The sequence below is a fragment of the Abramis brama genome (genome assembly GCF_963993115.1).
Source record: "Abramis brama genome assembly, chromosome: 2".
Taxonomy (NCBI): Eukaryota; Metazoa; Chordata; class Actinopteri; order Cypriniformes; family Leuciscidae; genus Abramis; species Abramis brama.
This window is the reverse complement of record NC_139964.1, coordinates 62,638,704-62,659,274: the sequence shown is the minus strand read 5'-3', so window position 1 is coordinate 62,659,274 and position 20,571 is coordinate 62,638,704. Positions and strand designations below refer to the sequence as shown.

The 20,571-nt window shown below is 37.2% G+C and overlaps 1 protein-coding gene across 1 annotated transcript; it reads left to right on the top strand.

The window, feature by feature from the left end:
- The first annotated feature begins 1,573 nt into the window (after positions 1 to 1,573).
- Positions 1,574 to 17,798, top strand: gtf3c3 (general transcription factor IIIC, polypeptide 3). Its single transcript, XM_084105686.1, has 18 exons — positions 1,574 to 1,779; positions 1,977 to 2,076; positions 3,296 to 3,567; positions 3,670 to 3,793; positions 5,510 to 5,701; positions 6,530 to 6,695; positions 6,959 to 7,106; positions 8,614 to 8,746; positions 9,791 to 9,891; positions 10,333 to 10,504; positions 11,376 to 11,578; positions 11,651 to 11,752; positions 13,572 to 13,707; positions 13,989 to 14,214; positions 15,753 to 15,943; positions 16,151 to 16,275; positions 17,227 to 17,379; positions 17,577 to 17,798. Exons 1-18 carry the CDS (start codon positions 1,693 to 1,695, stop codon positions 17,697 to 17,699), a joined length of 2,754 nt encoding a protein of 917 aa, XP_083961812.1. The 5' UTR covers positions 1,574 to 1,692; the 3' UTR covers positions 17,700 to 17,798.
- Positions 17,799 to 20,571: the final 2,773 nt, after the last annotated feature.

The following is a 20,571-nucleotide window of genomic DNA, read 5'->3' as shown; positions in this document are numbered from 1 at the left end:
GCTGGGCCTAGAGAGAGCAATAGAGTATGTTTTAGCATAGTTATTATTTCAAATTTGAACTGTAAAAAGTAAAAACTTACACCCTTCACTTTTCACTCTACAGTTGTTTGAACAACTGTAAAATATGCACATTGAAATAAAAAAGGCAATTAATCAGTGTATATTGGAAATGACAGATTTTCTTTTATTACTGGTCAAACCAAATTTTAGTATCTACAGCACTAACGAGCACGGCAAGAAAAGTTTTTACATTTTAAAGTTAAATGCAATAATCTGAATTTTGAGAGTTCAGAAATATAAGAGCTCAAACCCATGTTCAGCAGGCAGCCTAAACGTAAATCATTAGAAAGGATTATAAAATATTGGTGGTTGTAAAAAACACTAAGTGTATTGTGATTGTGAAAACATTTGGTGACTAAACAGAATTTCATTAAGTTTAGTAACAACATGTTACAATGTTTACATCAATTAATTTTGTATAAATATCAGCTACTGTATATAGCTAGGCCTACATGCTAATTTTTCTCAAGGAAAAATCTCTCACTAATGCTGTAAACATTCAGGGAGTTGGTATTATTATTAAAGGTTAAAATTAACAACTTAAATATAATTAAGTTTTTATAATAAAGTTATAATATTTTTAATGATATGAAATATAATATGTAATGCAGTGCGTATATTTAGCAAAAATACTCCCATCTAGGCTATAGTTAATTTTTCTAGCTATATGCTCTGGTCATTAAATGGCTTTTCTGAGGTAAAATGTTATATTGTTCTCCAGCTGTTATTGACCTATTTCCTTGGTTGAAGCACAGATTGAGTAATTACATGATACATGATGCATTTCAGCAAGTTGTAGACTACTGTATCTTCCAACATAGTTAATTCGAGTTTATTTACTATTAACTATTAAGAGCTTTAGATGCTATATAGGTGCTATACAGCGATCTGTCACATCATATTAAAGAGCATTATAGTTTGAATTTCGTAATAAAATTGACATAATTTGAAAGCTGTGACTTTGTTTCTTCATATCAAAAGTAACCTGCTCTGTCTTGTCTATCGGTGTCAGTGGCCTCTTTGTCAACACGATGCGTGAGAGTTGGCAGCCATATGTTCACCAACATTATATTTATTAAAAACCGGGGGGAAAATACAACTGAACAAATATTGTGTCCCATATTGTGGTGTTCAGCAGTTTTAACATAGTATCGTCATCATATCAGTGTAGATGTAGATGGACCAAACTAAAACCATTAATATCAAGTAAATAAGTATTGTGATACTTTGTGCCACTCGTCCCAAAAAGGATTGCTATACCACAATACTCAATATGTTGTCCCACCGTGAGTTATTTTTCCCTGTTGTAGGCTACCTACACAAACTTTGAGGGTTCCCCCACCTGCCAAATCCCACTTTAACCGCTGCGTGTATGAATATGTATGTAAAACATACTGAAAAATACATTTCCCGAAATATACAGTCTCTTTCTTCACCAGTGACTGGACGCTTGATGGCGGTGTAGGGCTTTTGGGATAAGGTCACCTGTGTTTGTGTTTCACTCACCGTCGAAGAAGAGTTTGAGCTTTCTAATTGGCTGAAAGGCAGAAACGCAGCCAGTAACAACAGCGCTCATGCCGTGTTATGATTGTACTGTGACATGAAGCAGTAAACTGAATTATTTTGTCTACAATGTCCGAATTGAACGAGTATTTAGAAGGAAAGATTACTTTCGAGGAGTTTGAGAGGCGGAGAGAGGAAAGAAAAGCAAAGAATAAGGTAACGTTAACTGCTTTTACTCCATTAGTAACGTTAAATTTGATCCGCTCACATGTTCACCTTTCAGCTTCTATATAATATGTGTCTTAATGTACAGTTTATTAAAGTGCATTTTGGATTGTGATGTGGGCATGCACCGTAGTAATGCATCATGGTGTTGCTGAAGTAGTGTAGTAGCAGAACATGTTGTGTTTCAGGAGCAGAATGTGTCAGATGAGGATGAAAATGCTGAACTGGAGGATTCTGCTCCATCCACTTCCAAACTCTGTGCTGGAGGAACACGGAGACGCCAAACAGGTGATATTACAGCACAGTACCAGGGTAACAGGGGCATTACAGCACAGTACCAGGGTAACAGGGGCATTACAGCACAGTACCAGGGTAACAGGGGCATTACAGCACAGTACCAGGGTAACAGGGGCATTACAGCACAGTACCAGGGTAACGGGCTTTACAGCACAGTACCAGGGTAACAGGGGCATTACAGCACAGTGCCAGGGTAACAGGGGCTTTACAGCACAGTACCAGGGTAACAGGGGCAACACTACAGGGGAAAGGGCTACAAATAATATTGACATTTTTATGAAACCTCACCTGCTTTTCCTGTCATTACAATGGTCCAATTACATAAACAACATAGCACTTTGTTAAGACTGTGTCCGAACTAATTACTAGCAGTTATAATTTGTTGCTTTTGTTGAAATTTTACATACCAACCATATATATATATATATATATATATATATATATATATATATATATATATATATATAATCAAATATATATATATATATATATATATGAAGAGTTCAGATGCAAAAGCCTCTTAGTGCCATCTGAAAATTTCTTCTAGAATGATCATTTTTATTAAGCTTGTATATTTAAGTTCAGTAATTTCAGTAATTAATTGGTCGTTTTCATTGCCATTTAAGTGAAATTACTGAACTTAAATATACAAGCTTCATAAAAATGATCATTCTAGAAGAAATTTTCAGATGGCACTAAGAGGCTTTTGCATCTGAACTCTTCATATATATATATATATTGTTTTTTTTCCTCCACGATTATTGTTTTTAAAGAGGATTTTCTAATATATTTGGATACATTGAGAGGGATGAAAAGTCCCAAAGCAAAGTATTTGTATTCTTTATTGGAGGATTTTGGTTTTATAATATATATATATATTTAAAAAAAAACATTTTCTTTTAATTCATTTAGTTATTTATTGTTTTACACACTTATTGTTTAGTATGTTGTGTTGAATGTGATTTTGAAAATTCTTTGCTTGTAAATCTTTCAATTATGACTGCCTTTCTGTTAATGTTTAACAAGTATATGAATTAAAACAAAATAAATAGGGTAATTAATTAGTCTTACTTTTCAGATAACATCATTTTGTTTTTATATCCTTGCTCGTATAGTAAACGTATGGAGCGTTTGAATGAGGCATGTGGGGATCAATATTCAGTGTGAGAGCATCACATCACAAGCTGTGTTTTGTGTGCTGTCTTGACAGAGACGACAGAAGAAGGAGTCAGTCCATCTGTTCAGAGAGCCTTTGCCTCCATGATGGGAGACGGGCTGGAGGAATGTGTGGAAGAGGATGAAGAGGATGAAGATGGAAAGATGGACTGGAGAGTTATTGGAGAAGAGGATGGCGACGACGATGATGATGATGCTGAAGAAGAAGAAGATGATGACGAGGACAACGACGGCAATGAAGTCACACCCGGAGACGTGTTCGCCTTAGAAATGGAGCTGAACCGTGAGAATAAGAAAATGATGAAGGTCAGTAGATCGTCCTGCTAGGTCAACATTAGACATCACTGTTATTGATCATGATACATTTTCAGTTTATTTCTAAGCACACTGGTCTCGTTATTTGTTTAGGAGAGACGTCCCCGCAGTAAATTACCACGGGCTCTCAGGGGACTCATGGGAGAGGCCAACATCCGCTACGCTAGAGGAGACAAGGAGGATGCCATCCTGATGTGTATGGAGATCATTCGCCAAGGTGGGTTTTTGTTGTTGGTTATTTGCGGTGTGAAATGCCTTGGTGTATTGGTGCAAAGTTGATGTGGGGTCACTCCAACAAACAGAAAAGGAAGTTGCGATAGTCTTTTCTTCCCTGTGTCAAGTCAACTCATCTTCATTTATATAGCGCTTTTAACTTTTTAAGGAACACTCCACCATTTTTTGAAACAGGTCTTATTCACCTTCTTTCCTACATTTAGATAGGTGGGCAAATGCATTTTTGTCTCAGTGCATGCATTGTTTTAGTTTGACAGGGTCGGTGCTAGCTTAGCTTAGCATAATGAATGGAATCCTTTGTTGCCAGCTAGCATGTCCTGAGTAAAAGTGATATAAAAAATGTAAAAAAACCACCTAATTACTTCCTGTGGCCTGCGTCTGCGTATGCAGAGATTGTTTTGGCTTTATAGCGGTTCTTTAATAAAGTTATTTTCCAGCTAAAGTAAGGGGCCGCTAAGACGACACCATTCTCTCTACACAGACTTTAAAACGCGAACCTGTGATAAACGCTGATGGCGTTCACATGCACATTAAGAATTGGCTCTATAGTTATGTGCGTTTGAATATATGTGCGCAGGTTTGTAATTCCCTACAGACCAAGCCTAAACAAAGTACTGGTCTTTTCTTATAAATTTTGATAAAGAATTTTATTTTATTTAGTCACTTCGGGGTAGGTACGCGAAACGAATTTTCCAGACAACGCTTTATCTGTAGAGTGGTAAAGGGGGAGGATCCCTTTAGGGAGAGACTAGTTGGCACTTCAGCACTGCGTTGTCATCGGGTCCAGGCGAAGGTCCTTCATCAGATCTGGATACGGCCTGGATCCGGCAGGCTGCGGGAAAACCTCGGGATAAACAAAGACACTAAAATTAGCGTAGATGCCATTCTTATGATGTAACGAGGACATCAGGATTTATGGGAAGTGTTCCTGGTTCCGGCTGATCTAATCTATGCAGCCTAACATTGAATTATAGAAGTCTATAATGTATTATGTCAGTGGTTCTCAATTCCAGTCCTCGTGACCCACTGCTCTGCACATTTTGTATGTCTCCCTTATTTAACACACCTGAACCAGATCATCAGCTCATTAGGAGAGACTCCATAAACTGAACTGAGTATGTCAGATAAGAGAGACATACAAAATGTGCAGAGCAGTGGGTCACGAGGACTGGAATTGAGAACCACTGTATTATGTGAATGCTTGGTCAAAGAGATGTCTTTAATCGAGCTTTGAACTGACAGAGTGTGTCTGCTTCCCGGATAATGTTAGGAAGACTGTTCCAAAGTTTTGGTGCTAAATAGGAAAAGTGCGACGTATATCAGAGTGAAACGGCTTCTCGAACAAGAAAAAAATGGAGGGCGGGGCTTGATTTTGTCTTTGGGGAATTGATTGGATGATAGTGGTTTGCTATTGGTCGATCTCATGTGAGTGACAGGTTGTCCCGCCCTCACACCTGTAAACACATCATCAGAGAAGAGAAGAGATGTCACTGCAAGAGGGAGAGGGAGTTATTTTGGTTTAAGATTACGAGGGCATATGAATTTTGAAAAGATAATGATGTGCACGCATTTACAATAAACACTGCACTATATACCATGGAAAATTAGAACTATCAATTTTGATTTTATGGCGACTTCAATTGTAGTTGTGCCTGCATATTAATCCGAGAATAAACCTGGTCTCTTCCACGTCTCTCAGCTCCTGTGGCATACGAGCCGTTCTCCACGCTGGCTATGATCTACGAGGATCAGGGGGACATGGAGAAAGCGCTTCAGTTCGGACTGATCGCTGCTCACCTGAACCCCAGTGACTGTGAGGAGTGGGTCAAGCTGGCGGACATGTCCCTGGAGCAGGACAACATCAAACAAGCCATCATCTGCTACACTAAAGGTCTGTACACACACTGTAGATACACTAGCATTCAAAAATGTGGAATCGGTAAGCTTTTTAAATGTCTCTTATGGTCACCAAGGCTGCATTTATTTGAGCAAAAACATTAATAATGTGGAATATTATAACTAAAATGATAATATTAATATAATAATTTTAATCTATTTAAAATGTTTTTTATTCCTGTGACTTATTCATCATTACTCCAGTCTTTAGTGTCACATGATCCTTCAGAAATCATTCTAAAATGCTGATTTACTAGTAATATCAATGTTGAAAACAGTTATGCTGCTTAATATTTTTATGGAAACCATGATGCATTTTTTCAGGATTCTTTTATGAATAGAAAGTTCAGAAGAACAGCATTTATTTGAGATATAAATCTTTTGCACCATTATAAATGTCTTTACTGTCACTTTTGATCAATTCAGTGTATCCTTGCTAAGAGTTAATTTCTATATATATATAATATGTATTCCTCAATTTATTGATTAATTCATTTATGTATATAATTTTAAATATATAGATTTATTTAGAAAATTAATATTATAATTATCATTTTGTATTATTATTTATAGATATTATTATCATTGTTAATCTGTTCTTGTTCAAATAAAGTTCTTGTTGTAAATCTGTCTCTCTTGACCTCTTCAAAATGAAAAAAATATTTGGTTTGGATTTTAAAACAAAAAGTGAGAGGAAGTGTGTCGCTTCCAATCCGCATTATCACTGAACTGTCAGTTACTGTACCTTACTATAAATCAGCAGATGTCCGTTTACTGAGATGCCTTTGTGAAATGTGTCTAAAGCATGCTGTTGTGTTCCCAGCTATTAAATACGACCCCAGTAATGTTCAGTACCTGTGGGAGCGCTCCAGTCTGTATGAGCAGGTCGGGGAGCACAAGCAAGCCATGGACGGGTATCGCCGAATCCTCAGCCTGCTGCCGCCATCCGATGGAGAACAGTTCATGCAGCTCTCACGAGACATGGCAAAGTACAGTGGCCACATATATTCTGAACCTTATGTTGACCAAGGCTTTTTTGCATCATTTGCATCATACCCTTAATATTTAAACACTACTACTGCTTCTGCACCATGACTTCACATATGTAAGAGGACTCTTATGATTAGATTTTAAGATTTAAATGTATTTTAAGTTTATATATAAATGTAGATATGCGTGCATGGTTGTGTCATCAATGCCTTGACCATTTCTGAATTCCACACAGTTTGAACTGTGCATGTATTTATTTCAGGAGTTACTATGAGAGCAGTGAGTTGCCTTCTGCTATAGGGGTCATGGAGGAAGCTCTGGACAGACATCCTGAACTAGTCTCACATGAGTGTGTCAACATGGCTTCTGAACTCTTCATAGCCAACCATCAACATGACAAAGCTCTAGAGGTGAGACCAGATGAAGACTAGCAGGATGATCAAGTGGCCAATAAGAAAATACATAGAGCCAGTTGGCCGATAATAACAGCGTTATATAGAAATGCATGTCACTCACCGGCCACTTTGGACCCCCTTTTAACTTCAGAACATGACCTCGAGACTAGATTACTGTAATGCTTTATTAGCTGGTTGTCCTGCATCCTCAATAAACAAGCTACAGTTAGTCCAAAATGCAGCCGCTAGAGTTCTTACTAGATCAAGAAAATATGATCATATAACACCGATTTTATCATCACTGCATTGGTTACCTATAAAGTTCCGTATTAATTACAAGGTATTGCTACTGACTTATAAAGCCCTAAACGGCTTAGCTCCAGTCTATTTAACGGATCTTCTATTGCCCTATAATCCATCGCGCTCTTTAAGATCAATAAATTCAAGGCTTTTGGTCATACCTAGGATATCCAGATCAACCAAAGGAGGGAGAGCATTTTCACATTTGGCTCCGAAACTCTGGAATATTCTTCCTGATACTGTTCGTTGCTCGGACTCACTCTCCCAGTTTAAAACTAGATTAAAGACGCATCTTTTCGGCCAGGCATTCATATAATATTGTTAATCTTACAGTTCAAACTACAATCCGGCCTCTAGTTCATAAATGCCAGAGGAGAACTGGCCCCGACTGAGCCTGGGTTCTCCCAAGGTTTTTTTTTTTTCTCCATTAGGTCACCTGATGGAGTTTTAGGACACCATTAGGTCACTTGATGGAGTTTTTTCGGTTCCTTGCCACTGTTGCCTTTGGCTTGCTTAGTTGGGGATATTTTGGGGATATTTAATTTTATTCTATCAATCAATAAATTCCACTAGAAACAAACTTTGTTGTATTATTTTATTTTAATACTGTGAAGCTGCTTTGATACAATCTGTATTGTGAAAAGCGCTATACAAATATACTTGATTGATTTGATTTGAACTGCCTTAATTCTTCGTGGCATAGATTCAACAAGGTGCTGGAAACATTCCTCAGAGATTTTGCTCCATATTGTCATGATAGCATCACACAGTTGCTGCAGATTTGTCGGCTGCACATCTATGATGTGAATCTCCCATTCCACCACATCCCAAAAGTGCTCTATTGAATTGAGATCTGGTGACTCTGAAGGCCATTTGAGTTTAGTGAACTCATTGTCATGTTTGAGATGATTTGAGTGTTGTGACATGGCGTGTTATCCTGCTGGAAGTCATCAGAAGATGAGAACATGGTCAGCAACAATACTCAGGTCGGCCATGGCATTTAAATTATGCTCAATTGGTACTAAGGGGTCCAAAGTGTGCCAAGAAAAATCCAACACACCATTACACCACCAGCAGCCTGAACCACTGATACAAGACAGGATGGATCCATGCTTTTATGTTGTTTACGCTAAATTCTGGTAATAGATTAAGAGTTTTTTTGACTCCCCTTTCCTCTATTGTATTCATGTTTATGTAAGTGCTAAAATGTATGTGTCTGCAGGCACTGGTGAAGTTTTGTGGCATCGTTCTGAAAAGACAAGAGAAGGAGGAAACGGGGACAGAGACTGGTGACCAGACGCCTGCACAAGATACAGAAGGAGAAGAGAAGAAAGAAACCTCAGAAGTGGAAAAAGGTGAGACAAAAGATGATTGTTCTGTCATAATGTGTTTTGTATGGAAGCTTGTTTCCGCCACAAAATAAAATATTTTAAAAGATAATTGCGACTTTTTATCTCACAATTGCGAGTTTACATCTCGCAATTCTGAATTTATTTCTCAGAATTGTGAGATATAAAGTCAGAATTGCGTGAAATAAAGTCACACTTGCGTCTTATAAAGTCAGAATTCTTTTTTTCTCGCAATTGCGACTTTATATCACGCAATTCTGACATCTTTTCTCAGAATTGTGAGACATTGCTTAAACTTATCATTGCTTAAACTTACCAATGTACCTGCATACATCACTATATTGATATATTTATATTTAGTTGTTTTCTTTTTCTTTTCTTTTCTCTTCTCTTTTGTTTTGGGTGTTCTGTATGTCCCTCTCTCTTCTGTATGTGTATATATGTCATTGATCTTTTACCTTGTATAAGCTACAATGTTTTAACTTGCAAAAAAAAAGAAAAAAAGAATTGTGAGATATAAAGTCCAATTCTAAGGAAAAAAAGACTTCCTTTTCTTTTTTTTTTTTTTACCTCAGAATAGTTTATATCTCACAATTCTGACTTTATAACACGCAATTGCGACTTAATATCATGCAATTCTGACTATATCTCCCAATTGCGACTTTATTTCTCAGAATTGCGACTTTATTTCTCGCAATTCTGGGAAAAAAAGTCACAATTTGGACTTAATATATGGCAATTGTGAGAAAAAAGGTCAGAATTGTGAGAGAAAAAGTCGCAATTAATATTATTTATTTATTATTCAGTGGTGGAAACAAGCTTCCATAGTTTTGCTGTACCACAGAGATGTCTAAATATATAGTAGTAATAATAATACAAATGTTTCCTGCAATTAAATGTATTGAAAGGCATCTTTTCATGGTGTACTGTATATATTCTGTGCTGACTTTGCAGTGCAGAGTTTAGTTTGGTAGGACTTGGCTGATGATAATATTGTTAATCAGAGAAGAGCATTATGAACATATCGCTAACATGTTTTTAAATGCATAGGGAAAATCTTAGAAGTGGTGATTCCTGATGATGTTCCCGTGGACATCAGAGTGAAGATGATGGTGTGTCTCATCCACCAGCAAGTCTTCAAACCTCTGGATGTAAGTAGATTTCTACACATACAAGCTCTCATTTGTATCACTGTAGCTGTATTACAGAAACTTCCTATCTTAATTCTTGACTTCTCTGAATTTGATTCTGTCATACAGCCCCTGATTTTGCTTTGTTACTGTTGAAAATACTGCTAATATTGTTGGTTTCTGATTATTTTCCACATATTTAAGTCACCTTGCATTAGAAGTGTCTGCTAAAGTTTTTTTAGACATGTTTTCTCTGAGACGTTTATGAAAGTGCATTATCTGCAAAGCATTGCCTTCCACTTTAAGCATCATATTTGTGTTTAATATGTGTTCATTTTACATTCATAAATAAAGTGTCATTTTAACACTCTCACTCTCAACACTCTCAAGAATCGTCCAGATGAAAGCGTGCTGATAGAATAAATGTGTTTGATTTTCTGGCTTGTGACCTTGTGTCTGCAGCCCATGTTGACGTCTCTGATGGAGCAGAGCCCGGAGGAGCTGGGTGATTTGTATTTGGACGTGGCGGAGGCTTTTATGGAAGAGGGCGAGTATAACTCTGCCCTGCCTCTGCTGTCCGCCCTCGTCTGCTCGGAGAGATACAACCTGGCGGTCGTCTGGCTCCGACACGCAGGTTACACACCTTTTTTGGTGCACTAAATTTGGAAAAGCAATGAAAAAAGTTTGCTGTTATTACAGTAAAATGTATTTTTCTGGTCAAGAACTGTAGCCTGGTTAAAACCAGACCATTCTCAGTAGTAACTGAGTTATGGTCTGGCAAAGCTTCATTAATAACTCATTTCCAAAGGGGCGTCACCAACGGACGTCGCTCAAATGCCTCTGGGCGCAATTGGATAGACCTAAAACCAATCAGAGCGATCGTCATCGTGTAAAGCCATATGCTGCGTCCCAATTCGCCTAAGTTACGCTACGCCATAAAAGTATGTACTCTTTTTGTGAAGAAAAGGTATTTACTTTTGAATGTGTAGCAAAAAAGTAGGCAAGCTTTGGGACATACTACTTCGTCATCTTTATCGGACGGATCTGTCGCGTGCATCCCGTCACTTAAACTGCCCTGTCAATCATCTTGTCACAGTTAAAATCCTCTGTTAAATCTAATTTAATTTCCTACCGTTTCGGAGAGAAATGTAGTAGCACGTTCATCTGCCAGTGGGTCTTTCATGGAGACTGTCCTCATGTGTTTGCAATTTGAATATAATAATGCATTTAAAAGTTGCTGCGCTTCACCAACGGACGTCGCTCAAATGCCTCTGGGCGCAATTGGATAGACCTAAAACCAATCAGAGCGATCGTCATCGTGTAAAGCCCGCCCCAACGTTTCTGATTGGTGCCGTGATTTCGACGGATTAGAAATGGGCTTGAATGAGCTCAGAACTTGCAGAGCAAATCTAAATTTGCCGGAAGTTGTCTGGGTTTTCCCAGGCTACAAGAACTGCCTACTTAAACCACAAATGGTCATCTGATTGTGATTTACTTGTTTGCAGAGTGTCTGAAGGCACTTGGTCATTTGGAGGTTGCGGTGAAGAGCTACAGTAAGGTTGTTGAAATGGCTCCATTGCATCTAGACGCCCGTCTGGCACTATCCACCCTCCAGCAGCAGTTGGGCCGACCCAACATGGCCCTCGAGGCCCTGGAGCCCATGTATGATGCCGAAACCCTTGCACAGGACTCTTCTGCCGCCCAGCAGGTGTGTGCATATCATAGTCCTGCGTTTAAATGCGAAGTGCTTGTGTATAATTATGTGTGTGATGTTTTTCAGGAGCTGAAGCTGCTGTTGCATCGCTCGACTCTCCTGCATGCTCAAGGACGCACTGATGATTACATAGATACTGTATTGACCATGCTGTCCATGCTGCTAAAGGTCAGATTCTGTGCTCAATGTGTGATGGTGATATGAAGACAGATGTGTGGACAATATGATACAGTATATTGATAGATGTACACAAAATACCTGAAATTGCAATATACACTACTGTTCAAATGTTTGGGGTCACTAAGGGCTCACTTTTTTGAAAAGTCTCTTATGCCCATCAAGGCTGCATTTATTTTATTAATCCATCGCGCTCTTTAAGATCAATAAATTCAAGGCTTTTGGTCATACCTAGGATATCCAGATCAACCAAAGGAGGGAGAGCATTTTCACATTTGGCTCCAAAACTCTGGAATAGTCTTCCTGATACTGTTCGTTGCTCGGACTCACTCTCCCAGTTTAAAACTAGATTAAAGACGCATCTTTTCAGCCAGGCATTCATATAATATTGTTAATCTCACAGTTTCAAACTACAATCCGGCCTCTAGTTCATAAATGCCAGAGGAGAACTGGCCCCCGACTGAGCCTGGGTTCTCCCAAGGTTTTTTTTTCTCCATTAGGTCACCTGATGGAGTTTTAGGACACCATTAGGTCACTTGATGGAGTTTTTCGGTTCCTTGCCACTGTTGCCTTTGGCTTGCTCAGTTGGGGATATTTTGGGGATATTTAATTTTATTCTATCAATCAATAAATTCCACTAGAAACAAACTTTGTTGTATTATTTTATTTTAATACTGTGAAGCTGCTTTGATACAATCTGTATTGTGAAAAGCGCTATACAAATATACTTGATTTGATTTTGATTTGATTTGATCCGTAAAAACAGTAATATTGTGAAATATGTTAATTCTAAATAAGTGTTTTCTATTTGAATAGATCCTGTGATGCAAAGCTGAATTTTCAGCATCATTACTCACAAGATCCTTCAGAAATCATTCTAATATGCTGATTTTTCTATTATTTCTATTATTATTATTATTGTTATTTTATAACATTCAAAAGAACAGCATTTATTTGAAATAAAAATATTCTGTAACATTATACGCATCTTTACTGTCACTTTTGACCAATTTAATGCATCCTTGCTGAATAAAAGTATACATTTTTGAACGGTAGTGTATTTTACATAGTATTTACTGCACCATACTCGCTGTATCTGATTAATCCACACCGTTATCAGTCTGTGTAGCCACCATGCTCTAGATACATTGTCTATTTATCTATATTATCTGATTAATCAGACTATTTTTCATTAATTAGCATACATCAAATTGAATTGATGAATTCATTGGCTATAAACCTATATTGCCAGATTCAGTTTTATATAGGCAGATTAATCTGTGACCACCATGCTTTTTCATAAACAACTAACATATACAGTTGAAACAGCGTTATTTTAGTATTGATTGTTATAATATTGATATGCTATTATAGTTTCTGTTAATGTTTTGAATTAGATTTTATTTTTATATTTCTGTTATAATAAGTTAGTTATAGTAATTTTGTTGTGTTTTTATCATTTTATTACTTTTTCCTTTTATAATGTCTAAATTTATTTTTATTTTTTTGTTATTTAGTACTTCAACTAAAACTAAACGAAAATGAGAAATGTTGCCTTAGCAACTAGCTGAAATAAAATAAGTTTAATTTAATTTAATTTTATGTTTAAATCAAATATGAAAATGCTTATTTCATAGTTTTAGTTCTGGTAAAAAGTTTATTATTTTAGTTGTATTGAATCAGCCTATAGTCGATTACCCGTCTAATAAGACCATATCAGTCAACCACTAGTAGTTCATTCCTACTCTCTGATTACCAGGTTTATGAGACTTGATATTTACACATTGTTGTGCTTTCTTGTTTTGTGAAGGTGGCGATGGTGAGGGCTCAGGTGTGTGTCGTCTCTGATACGTCCTCCGGTGTCAAACATCTGAAGCTTATAAAAGTGTCACGCAACAAACTGATGGAGATTGATGACCAAGAGGCAGCTTATCTGGATGTGACGGGTAAAGCACATCACATGGAACTACATTAACACTTGCTCATTGTGCCGTTAAACTGCTGTCCTAGGACTTTAATATCACACAATGAATTGCATGATCAATAATATTTACATGCTACAACCCAGCAGCAGTCGATTGAAACTAAACCAGCTCTTCTTTAAAGTCAACAAGGCTTTGTAAACTTGCATCGAAATATAATGACTGGCTCCTCCTCTGAAACATCTTACCTCTTCATTTGACCTTTTCCAAGTCTTCTTAGGTTTAACAGTGTCTTTCTCTCTAAGGTAAGACAAGCGTCCTCTCTCGAGACGACTGGTGGAAGCTGTTGCTGCGCTGCTTGGCTGTGCTGTGTGAGTTGAAGCGCTTTGCCGAGGCCGAGTTATTAGTCGACTCCACTTTAGAGTACTACTCCTTCTACGACGACCGCGTCAAGCGCAAAGAGCTCGAATACCTCGGCCTGTCCGCCGCCTTCCTCGACCACAACTTCCGCAAGGCTTATGACTATATAAGGTCAGTCAGTCGGATACTAAGTCTGTCTACGTGAACATCCTAAATAAAATTATTCATTGATTCAAAAAGTCAAAATACTACACATTTCTATCCTTGTTTGTTTGTTTGTTTGTTTGTTTGTGCAGTATTTTGGCTAATTTGATTTATTGAAATATGTTTAAAACACAGAATCACAATTTTCCACCAATTTTCACTTGTTTTGGTGGGAAATGACGTTTTCTGTGATTTTTTTTAACATGTTGTTATTATTTATTCTGTGTTTATAAAAACTGATTAAATTGATAAATATCTTACACATTTAATCAGTTTTTGTTTGTTTGTTTGGGATTCTGTGTTTAATACATGATATTCTCTGTTTTTAAAAACTAAATATGTATGTATGTATGTATGTGTATGTGTGTGTGTATATATATATATATATATATATATATATATATATATATATATATATATATATATATATATATATATATATATATATATATATATATATATATATATATATATGTGTGTGTATGTGTATCTCAGAGCAGGGTTCCTCAAACTCTGTCCTGGAGGGCCACTGTCCTGCACAGTTTAGCTCCAACCCTGATCAAACACACCTAGCTATGAGTTTCTAGTGATCCTGAAGACATTGATTAGCTTGCTCAGGTGCGTTTGATCAGTGTTGGAGCTAAACTCTGCAGGACAGTGGCCCTCCAGGACCGAGTTTGAGGAACCCTGTTCTTGAGGAATAGAGGGTGGAATAAATGGGTGAATGTTTTTTATTTTTATTTGATTGAGAACTAGGGCTGTCACTTTACGTTCGAAAATCGATTGCGCAATCGATCGGACCAACCAACACAAGTTTCGAAAATGAAAATAGGGAATCGATTTTAACGGCCTTCTCTCGGAGCGCGTCCAGCTCGTCACGATACGCCCGCAACGAACGCGCGTCACACAGCAACTGCAGGCTCTGACAAACACACATAACAGCAAATTATCCTTCTGCATAATGTGTCTCTTTTTACTACAAAAATGTGAATTTTGCCGGTATTCAGACAGTCTCATGCATACAGATACAGATTCAGGCTACGGTCTACAATTGCATACGTAGGTGAAATTTGTTTGACATTTCTAATCGTAAACACAGCTATGTTGAAGCCTGCAGTAATGTTTTTCATTGATATTATGGCAGTCCACTCTGCTTATTGTTCTTCGAGAATGTTGCACTCCTGTTTGTCATTGTGCACGAAACTTCACGCCAATAAAATCATCAGAAATATTGCTGACTTGTGCGTGTCTCAAGCGCGGCATGCCCTCTTTACGTTCGTCCTAATGCCTGTTAGTTGTCCGTGGATTTGCCTATATTTGGCGTTTAAAATGGAAACGTCTTTAGACATGGTAAATCGATTTTACAATCGATTCAATGAACACTTATGTCTCAAAAATCGCAAAAGTGACAGCCCTATTGAGAAGTGGCTTTAGTGACCATTTGTGCTTCTTTCTCAGTAGAGAACTTGTCTTTAAGAACTGTAAATATACCCCATCTATTGCAGGTTGATGTTAATGGACAATGTGGAACGGACTCAGCTGTGGAACGTGTTTAATCAGGTTACCCTGCACTCTCAGGATGCCAGACATCATCGTTTCTGTCTGCGTCTCATGCTCAAGCACCCCGATAACCATGCGCTCTACCTTCTCAATGGACACACCTCGCTGGTTTCTGGGACTTTCAAACATGCACTCGGTATGGTTTAGACATTAAACCATTTCCTATGGCACAATTGTGGTGTTTATTGCTAGGTTCTGTTCATGAGTGGGTCACACCTAGTTGAAATGTTTATTTTGATTTTATGTGCATAAATGGCATGATTGGTGGAACCTATTGGTGGAAATTACTTATATAATTATTATTATTATTATTATGATTATTTTTTTTCTCTTCTCTGAGTAGGTCAGTACATGCAGGCCTTCAGAAACCAGCAAGACCATCCTCTTCATAGTTTGGTTGTAGGTCTCACGTTCTTCCATATGGCCTGTCAGAGGTTCGTCATGAAAAGGCATCCTCTCGTTATACAGGTACAGCATGATGTGTATTTTTTCTAAATTAGCCACTTTTGAGTGTAAAGTTGCTGAAATTTCCCCTCTGGTCGGCTTTCTAGAACATGCTAGAAAAAAATATGTTTTGTATTATGACAATTAAAATTCTATATATTATATTATTTATAAATGTTAAATGATTTAGCATTAAATAAATATGTAATATTCATACATTTTCATTTACTGCGTAATACAATTTTAGAAAGCATTTTATTACAGATTTATATATTTATTTAAGTCCCAGACTTAAAGTAATGAGAATTTGAGGGACAAATGTGCTTAACTGTCATGAAAATAATGACAATACCTCATAATGGTCTTAAAATTTGCTTATTTTAGGGTGTGTTCATACTTGGTGTGTTCATACTTGGCATGTTTGGTTTGATTAAAACGAACCCTGGTGGGATTGCTCTGGTAGTGCGGTTCATTTAAATAAGTGTGAACGTCTGAACCCTGGTGCCACCAAACAAGTGGACCGAGACGCTGAAAAAATGGTCCATCTCAGTCCGCTTCCAAACGAACTCGTGCGGTTCGAATGAAATATTGAAATATAGAATATTTTATTGCGAACGAACGCAACACAGACCAAAGACATGTAAACAAACCAAAAACAGGACATGATGTCACAAGATGTGACCCTAAAAAGGACACAAAGTTCAAGCATGTGAACATCCCCATGCCTTTAGGTTCTGTATCTTTAGGTTCGGTGTTAAAATGCCAATGTGAATGCTAAGCGGATCAAAAACTAAAGGTTTTTTTTTTTTGTCTGGACCAATCGAACCAAGTGAACTGAACTACAAGTGCGAACACACCCTTAATATATGTTTTTTTTGGGGGGGCATTTGGAGTGTTTTCAATTTAAGAATAGTAGTAATAGTAAATTAAAAAGCTGCAGTAGTCATTTTAAAACTCATTTTGGTTGTTCCTCAGGGTTTCTCATTCCTGTGGCGCTATGTGGATCTCAGAGGTCATTGTCAAGAGTCTTTGTATAATCTTGGCCGGGCTTTACACCAGCTCGGACTCAGTCATTTAGCCATTCACTACTACGAGAAAGCCCTCACCCTCCCCCCACTCAAACTGGAGGTAAGACGCTTTCAGTTTAATATCTGTGATCCACTATACATGCATAAATCATCACAGAAATATCCCAGATTCTCAAAACATTTGTAAACAAGACACATTCAAAGGCTCTATGCTGTAAATATGTATATTTATATATGCGTTAATAGGCTGTTTAAAATGCTTTGTGAAATGCAAATGATTTCTCTTGTCATTTCAAGGGGATTGATGATGATCAAGTGGATTTGAGAAGAGAGATTGCCTACAACTTATCTCTAATTTACCAGTCCAGTGGCAATAAGGAGATGGCCCGACATGTCATCTATACTTACTGTATTGTCTGACTCAGTGAGCCTTTTACAGCTGCTTCCTTAAATGAATAAAATATACTATATTTTTTACTATATTTTCTTTTCAATAAACTAATTTATAATATTCATGCAGTGTTTGATTTTGAGTTGTGTTTGTGTATATATATATGCATGCATGTATATGTAAATTACAATACAATTATCAGCTTAGTCAAATATTTATGGAGCCCCAAAGCCTATTTGCAGTTCATTATGTTGTCTTATATTTTAGCAGAATCTTATAGCCAAAGTACTGGTAGTTATATTATATTATTTTATTTTTATATTATTTTATTTATTACTTGCTAATTAAAGTACTTTCCCTTCCTTGGGGAATGCTAATCAAGATTATTATTATTATTATTATTATTAGTTGCCACCACAGACAGTAGAAATCCCCCATCACCCCCTTTGTGCGAAAAATGAATTTCAATTCACCTTTTTTAATTGAAAAAAATTAATTCGTTGGTTTGGGTGTTTCATTCCCATGGATTGTGTCCAAGCAAACTATTCAAATTATATTCTATTCAACTATTCAAACTATTCAGCCGTCACTCAAAAGTTTCTCAACAATATGTTTGCACAAGTTTTCATACAGGACGGGTTCAGACGAGTCTTTGGCCGTTATGAAACATTTCGACTAATAGAGTTTCTTAAAGGGATAGTTTGCCCAAACATGAACATTTCTGTCATTAATTACTCATGTCGTTCCAAACCTGTAAGACTTTTGTTCATCTTCGGAACACAAATGAAGATATTTTTTATGAAATCTGAGATCTTTCTGTCCCTCCATAGACAGCTGACACTTGCTCAATGGATTAGTTTTACGATCTCTTTATGAACTTTTTGAAGCGTCAAAGTGGTAGTTGCGTACATAGCTGCCAATGGAGGGACAGAAAGCTCTCAGATTTCATCAAAAAGATCTTAATCATTTTTTTTTCCGAAGATGAACAAAAGTCTTATGAGTTTGGAACAACACGGGGATTGGTGAGTAATTGATGACAGAATAAAAATTTGTGGGTGAACTATCCATTTAATAAAATGCTGCATGGCTTTTTAATGTTTAATTTCTTGCTAAATAAATATATTTAGAATACTGCTGTTTAACTTATTTTAAAGATGGGGCCCTTTACTCAATTTGCGCAATTTTCTTTTCATGTTTTTCGGAAGCTGCATTGCTGTTTTTAGCATGGGTGTTGTATTTTTAAATATCCTACATTTTTAATGACTTTTAAGGTAACACTTTCATTCATAGTATTCAAAAAGCGTTTAGAATCTGTGTGAACAGATCCTACATACGTCTTTCGAGTCGTTTAGAACGAATCAAAGAACCGGTTCAGCAGCAGGATGACTCGTTCGCGAATCGAACATCACAACAGTGTGAGAGTGAACGCCTACCTCTCGTGAGCTGCGCGGCTGTGAGCTGGTGCTCAAAACAAAAGCAGACGCAAAGCCCGTGGAATTAATCCAACAACAACACTAATGCAAAGCAACATTCCTCACAACGAATCTCTCGCGCGTTCAGATGAAGCTGTACGCCCGGCCAGGCGCGTGTTTTTGTTCGGGTGCGAGTGTTTTCAGTGGGTATGAGGTGGCATAGCGCGGACACGGGGCTCTTTGTAAATGAATAAGACATGAACGCGGCTGGAACCAGACTGGCACACCGAGCGCACGGACGCAGACCGACACTGCGCAGTAAATATCAGCTGGGCTGGTTCGGCTGGGCTGTGGTTCCTCTGAGACGGATGGTTTAGGCAGAAGAGGAGGAGGAAGCGCGCTGGAGCCGAACGGAGGCCCTCAGCTGCGCACATCAGCTGTTCCGTGCATCCCTGTGTGCTCTTTTGAGCTTTCTCAATTCATCATCACCTTTGTTTGACGGTAGGTGACATGTTTACCTGCATGTGGATTTAATTTGGATTTACTGGCAACATTTTAAATGAGCTGAATTGATAGTGTAGTCATTAAAATAAATGTATTGGCAAAGGCATTACTGCTGGCTGTTGATTCTTATGGGAACTAAACAACAGGATTTGTATGTTAAAGTTTAATTTACTTAAACATTTTATACATGTACAACCTCAAAGCTTTAAAATTGCATTTCAGACAATCGGTCCCCCGGATGCCACAGGTTTCTGTTTTATATATCCTTAAAACACAAAATCCACAGTTATTATTCAATCCTCGTTAGGCCTACATTTAAAGTTGCTCTTATTGTCTAAAAGGTAGCGTAGATGTAAATCTACAAGTTTTCCTGGTGCATCAAAATATATGCATTTGTCATAAAGACCGCTAAATGTATTGAGTATGAGGCGAGCTATACAGTAACACTAGATGTTTTTTCATGCACATGTTAATCTATCTCTGTGTGGATTTGGATTTATTGCTGAAATATTGATTGCCAATGTGACATGTCCATAGTTTTGATAAAACGGTAATTAGCACTCCTTAGACTATTGATCCATATGGGGGCAAAAAAAAAAATCATGAATATTATATTTTAGATTTATATTTTATAAGTGAAATTATATATTGTGTTAAGTAGAAACGTTATTTTGCATTCAAATGTCAAGTGAATTACTGACTCACCTCACATAATCATCAGATTTATTTGACTGTATGCATGTATGTATTTTATTTGGTTTTATTGCCAAAATCGATTGCCTGTGTGGCATGGTCATTGTAGTGGTTAAAAACAAATGTCCAAATGTGTAACAATATTTATTAATGCTGTAATCATCTGTAATGTGTACAATAGGAGCAAATAAATGTTCTTTTTCTTAAAGGTTCTAAAACAACATTTGCTATAGGGTTCTTGAGTTGAGTCTATATGATTCTGCGGAGATGAAAACAGTTTTTGATTGTTCCT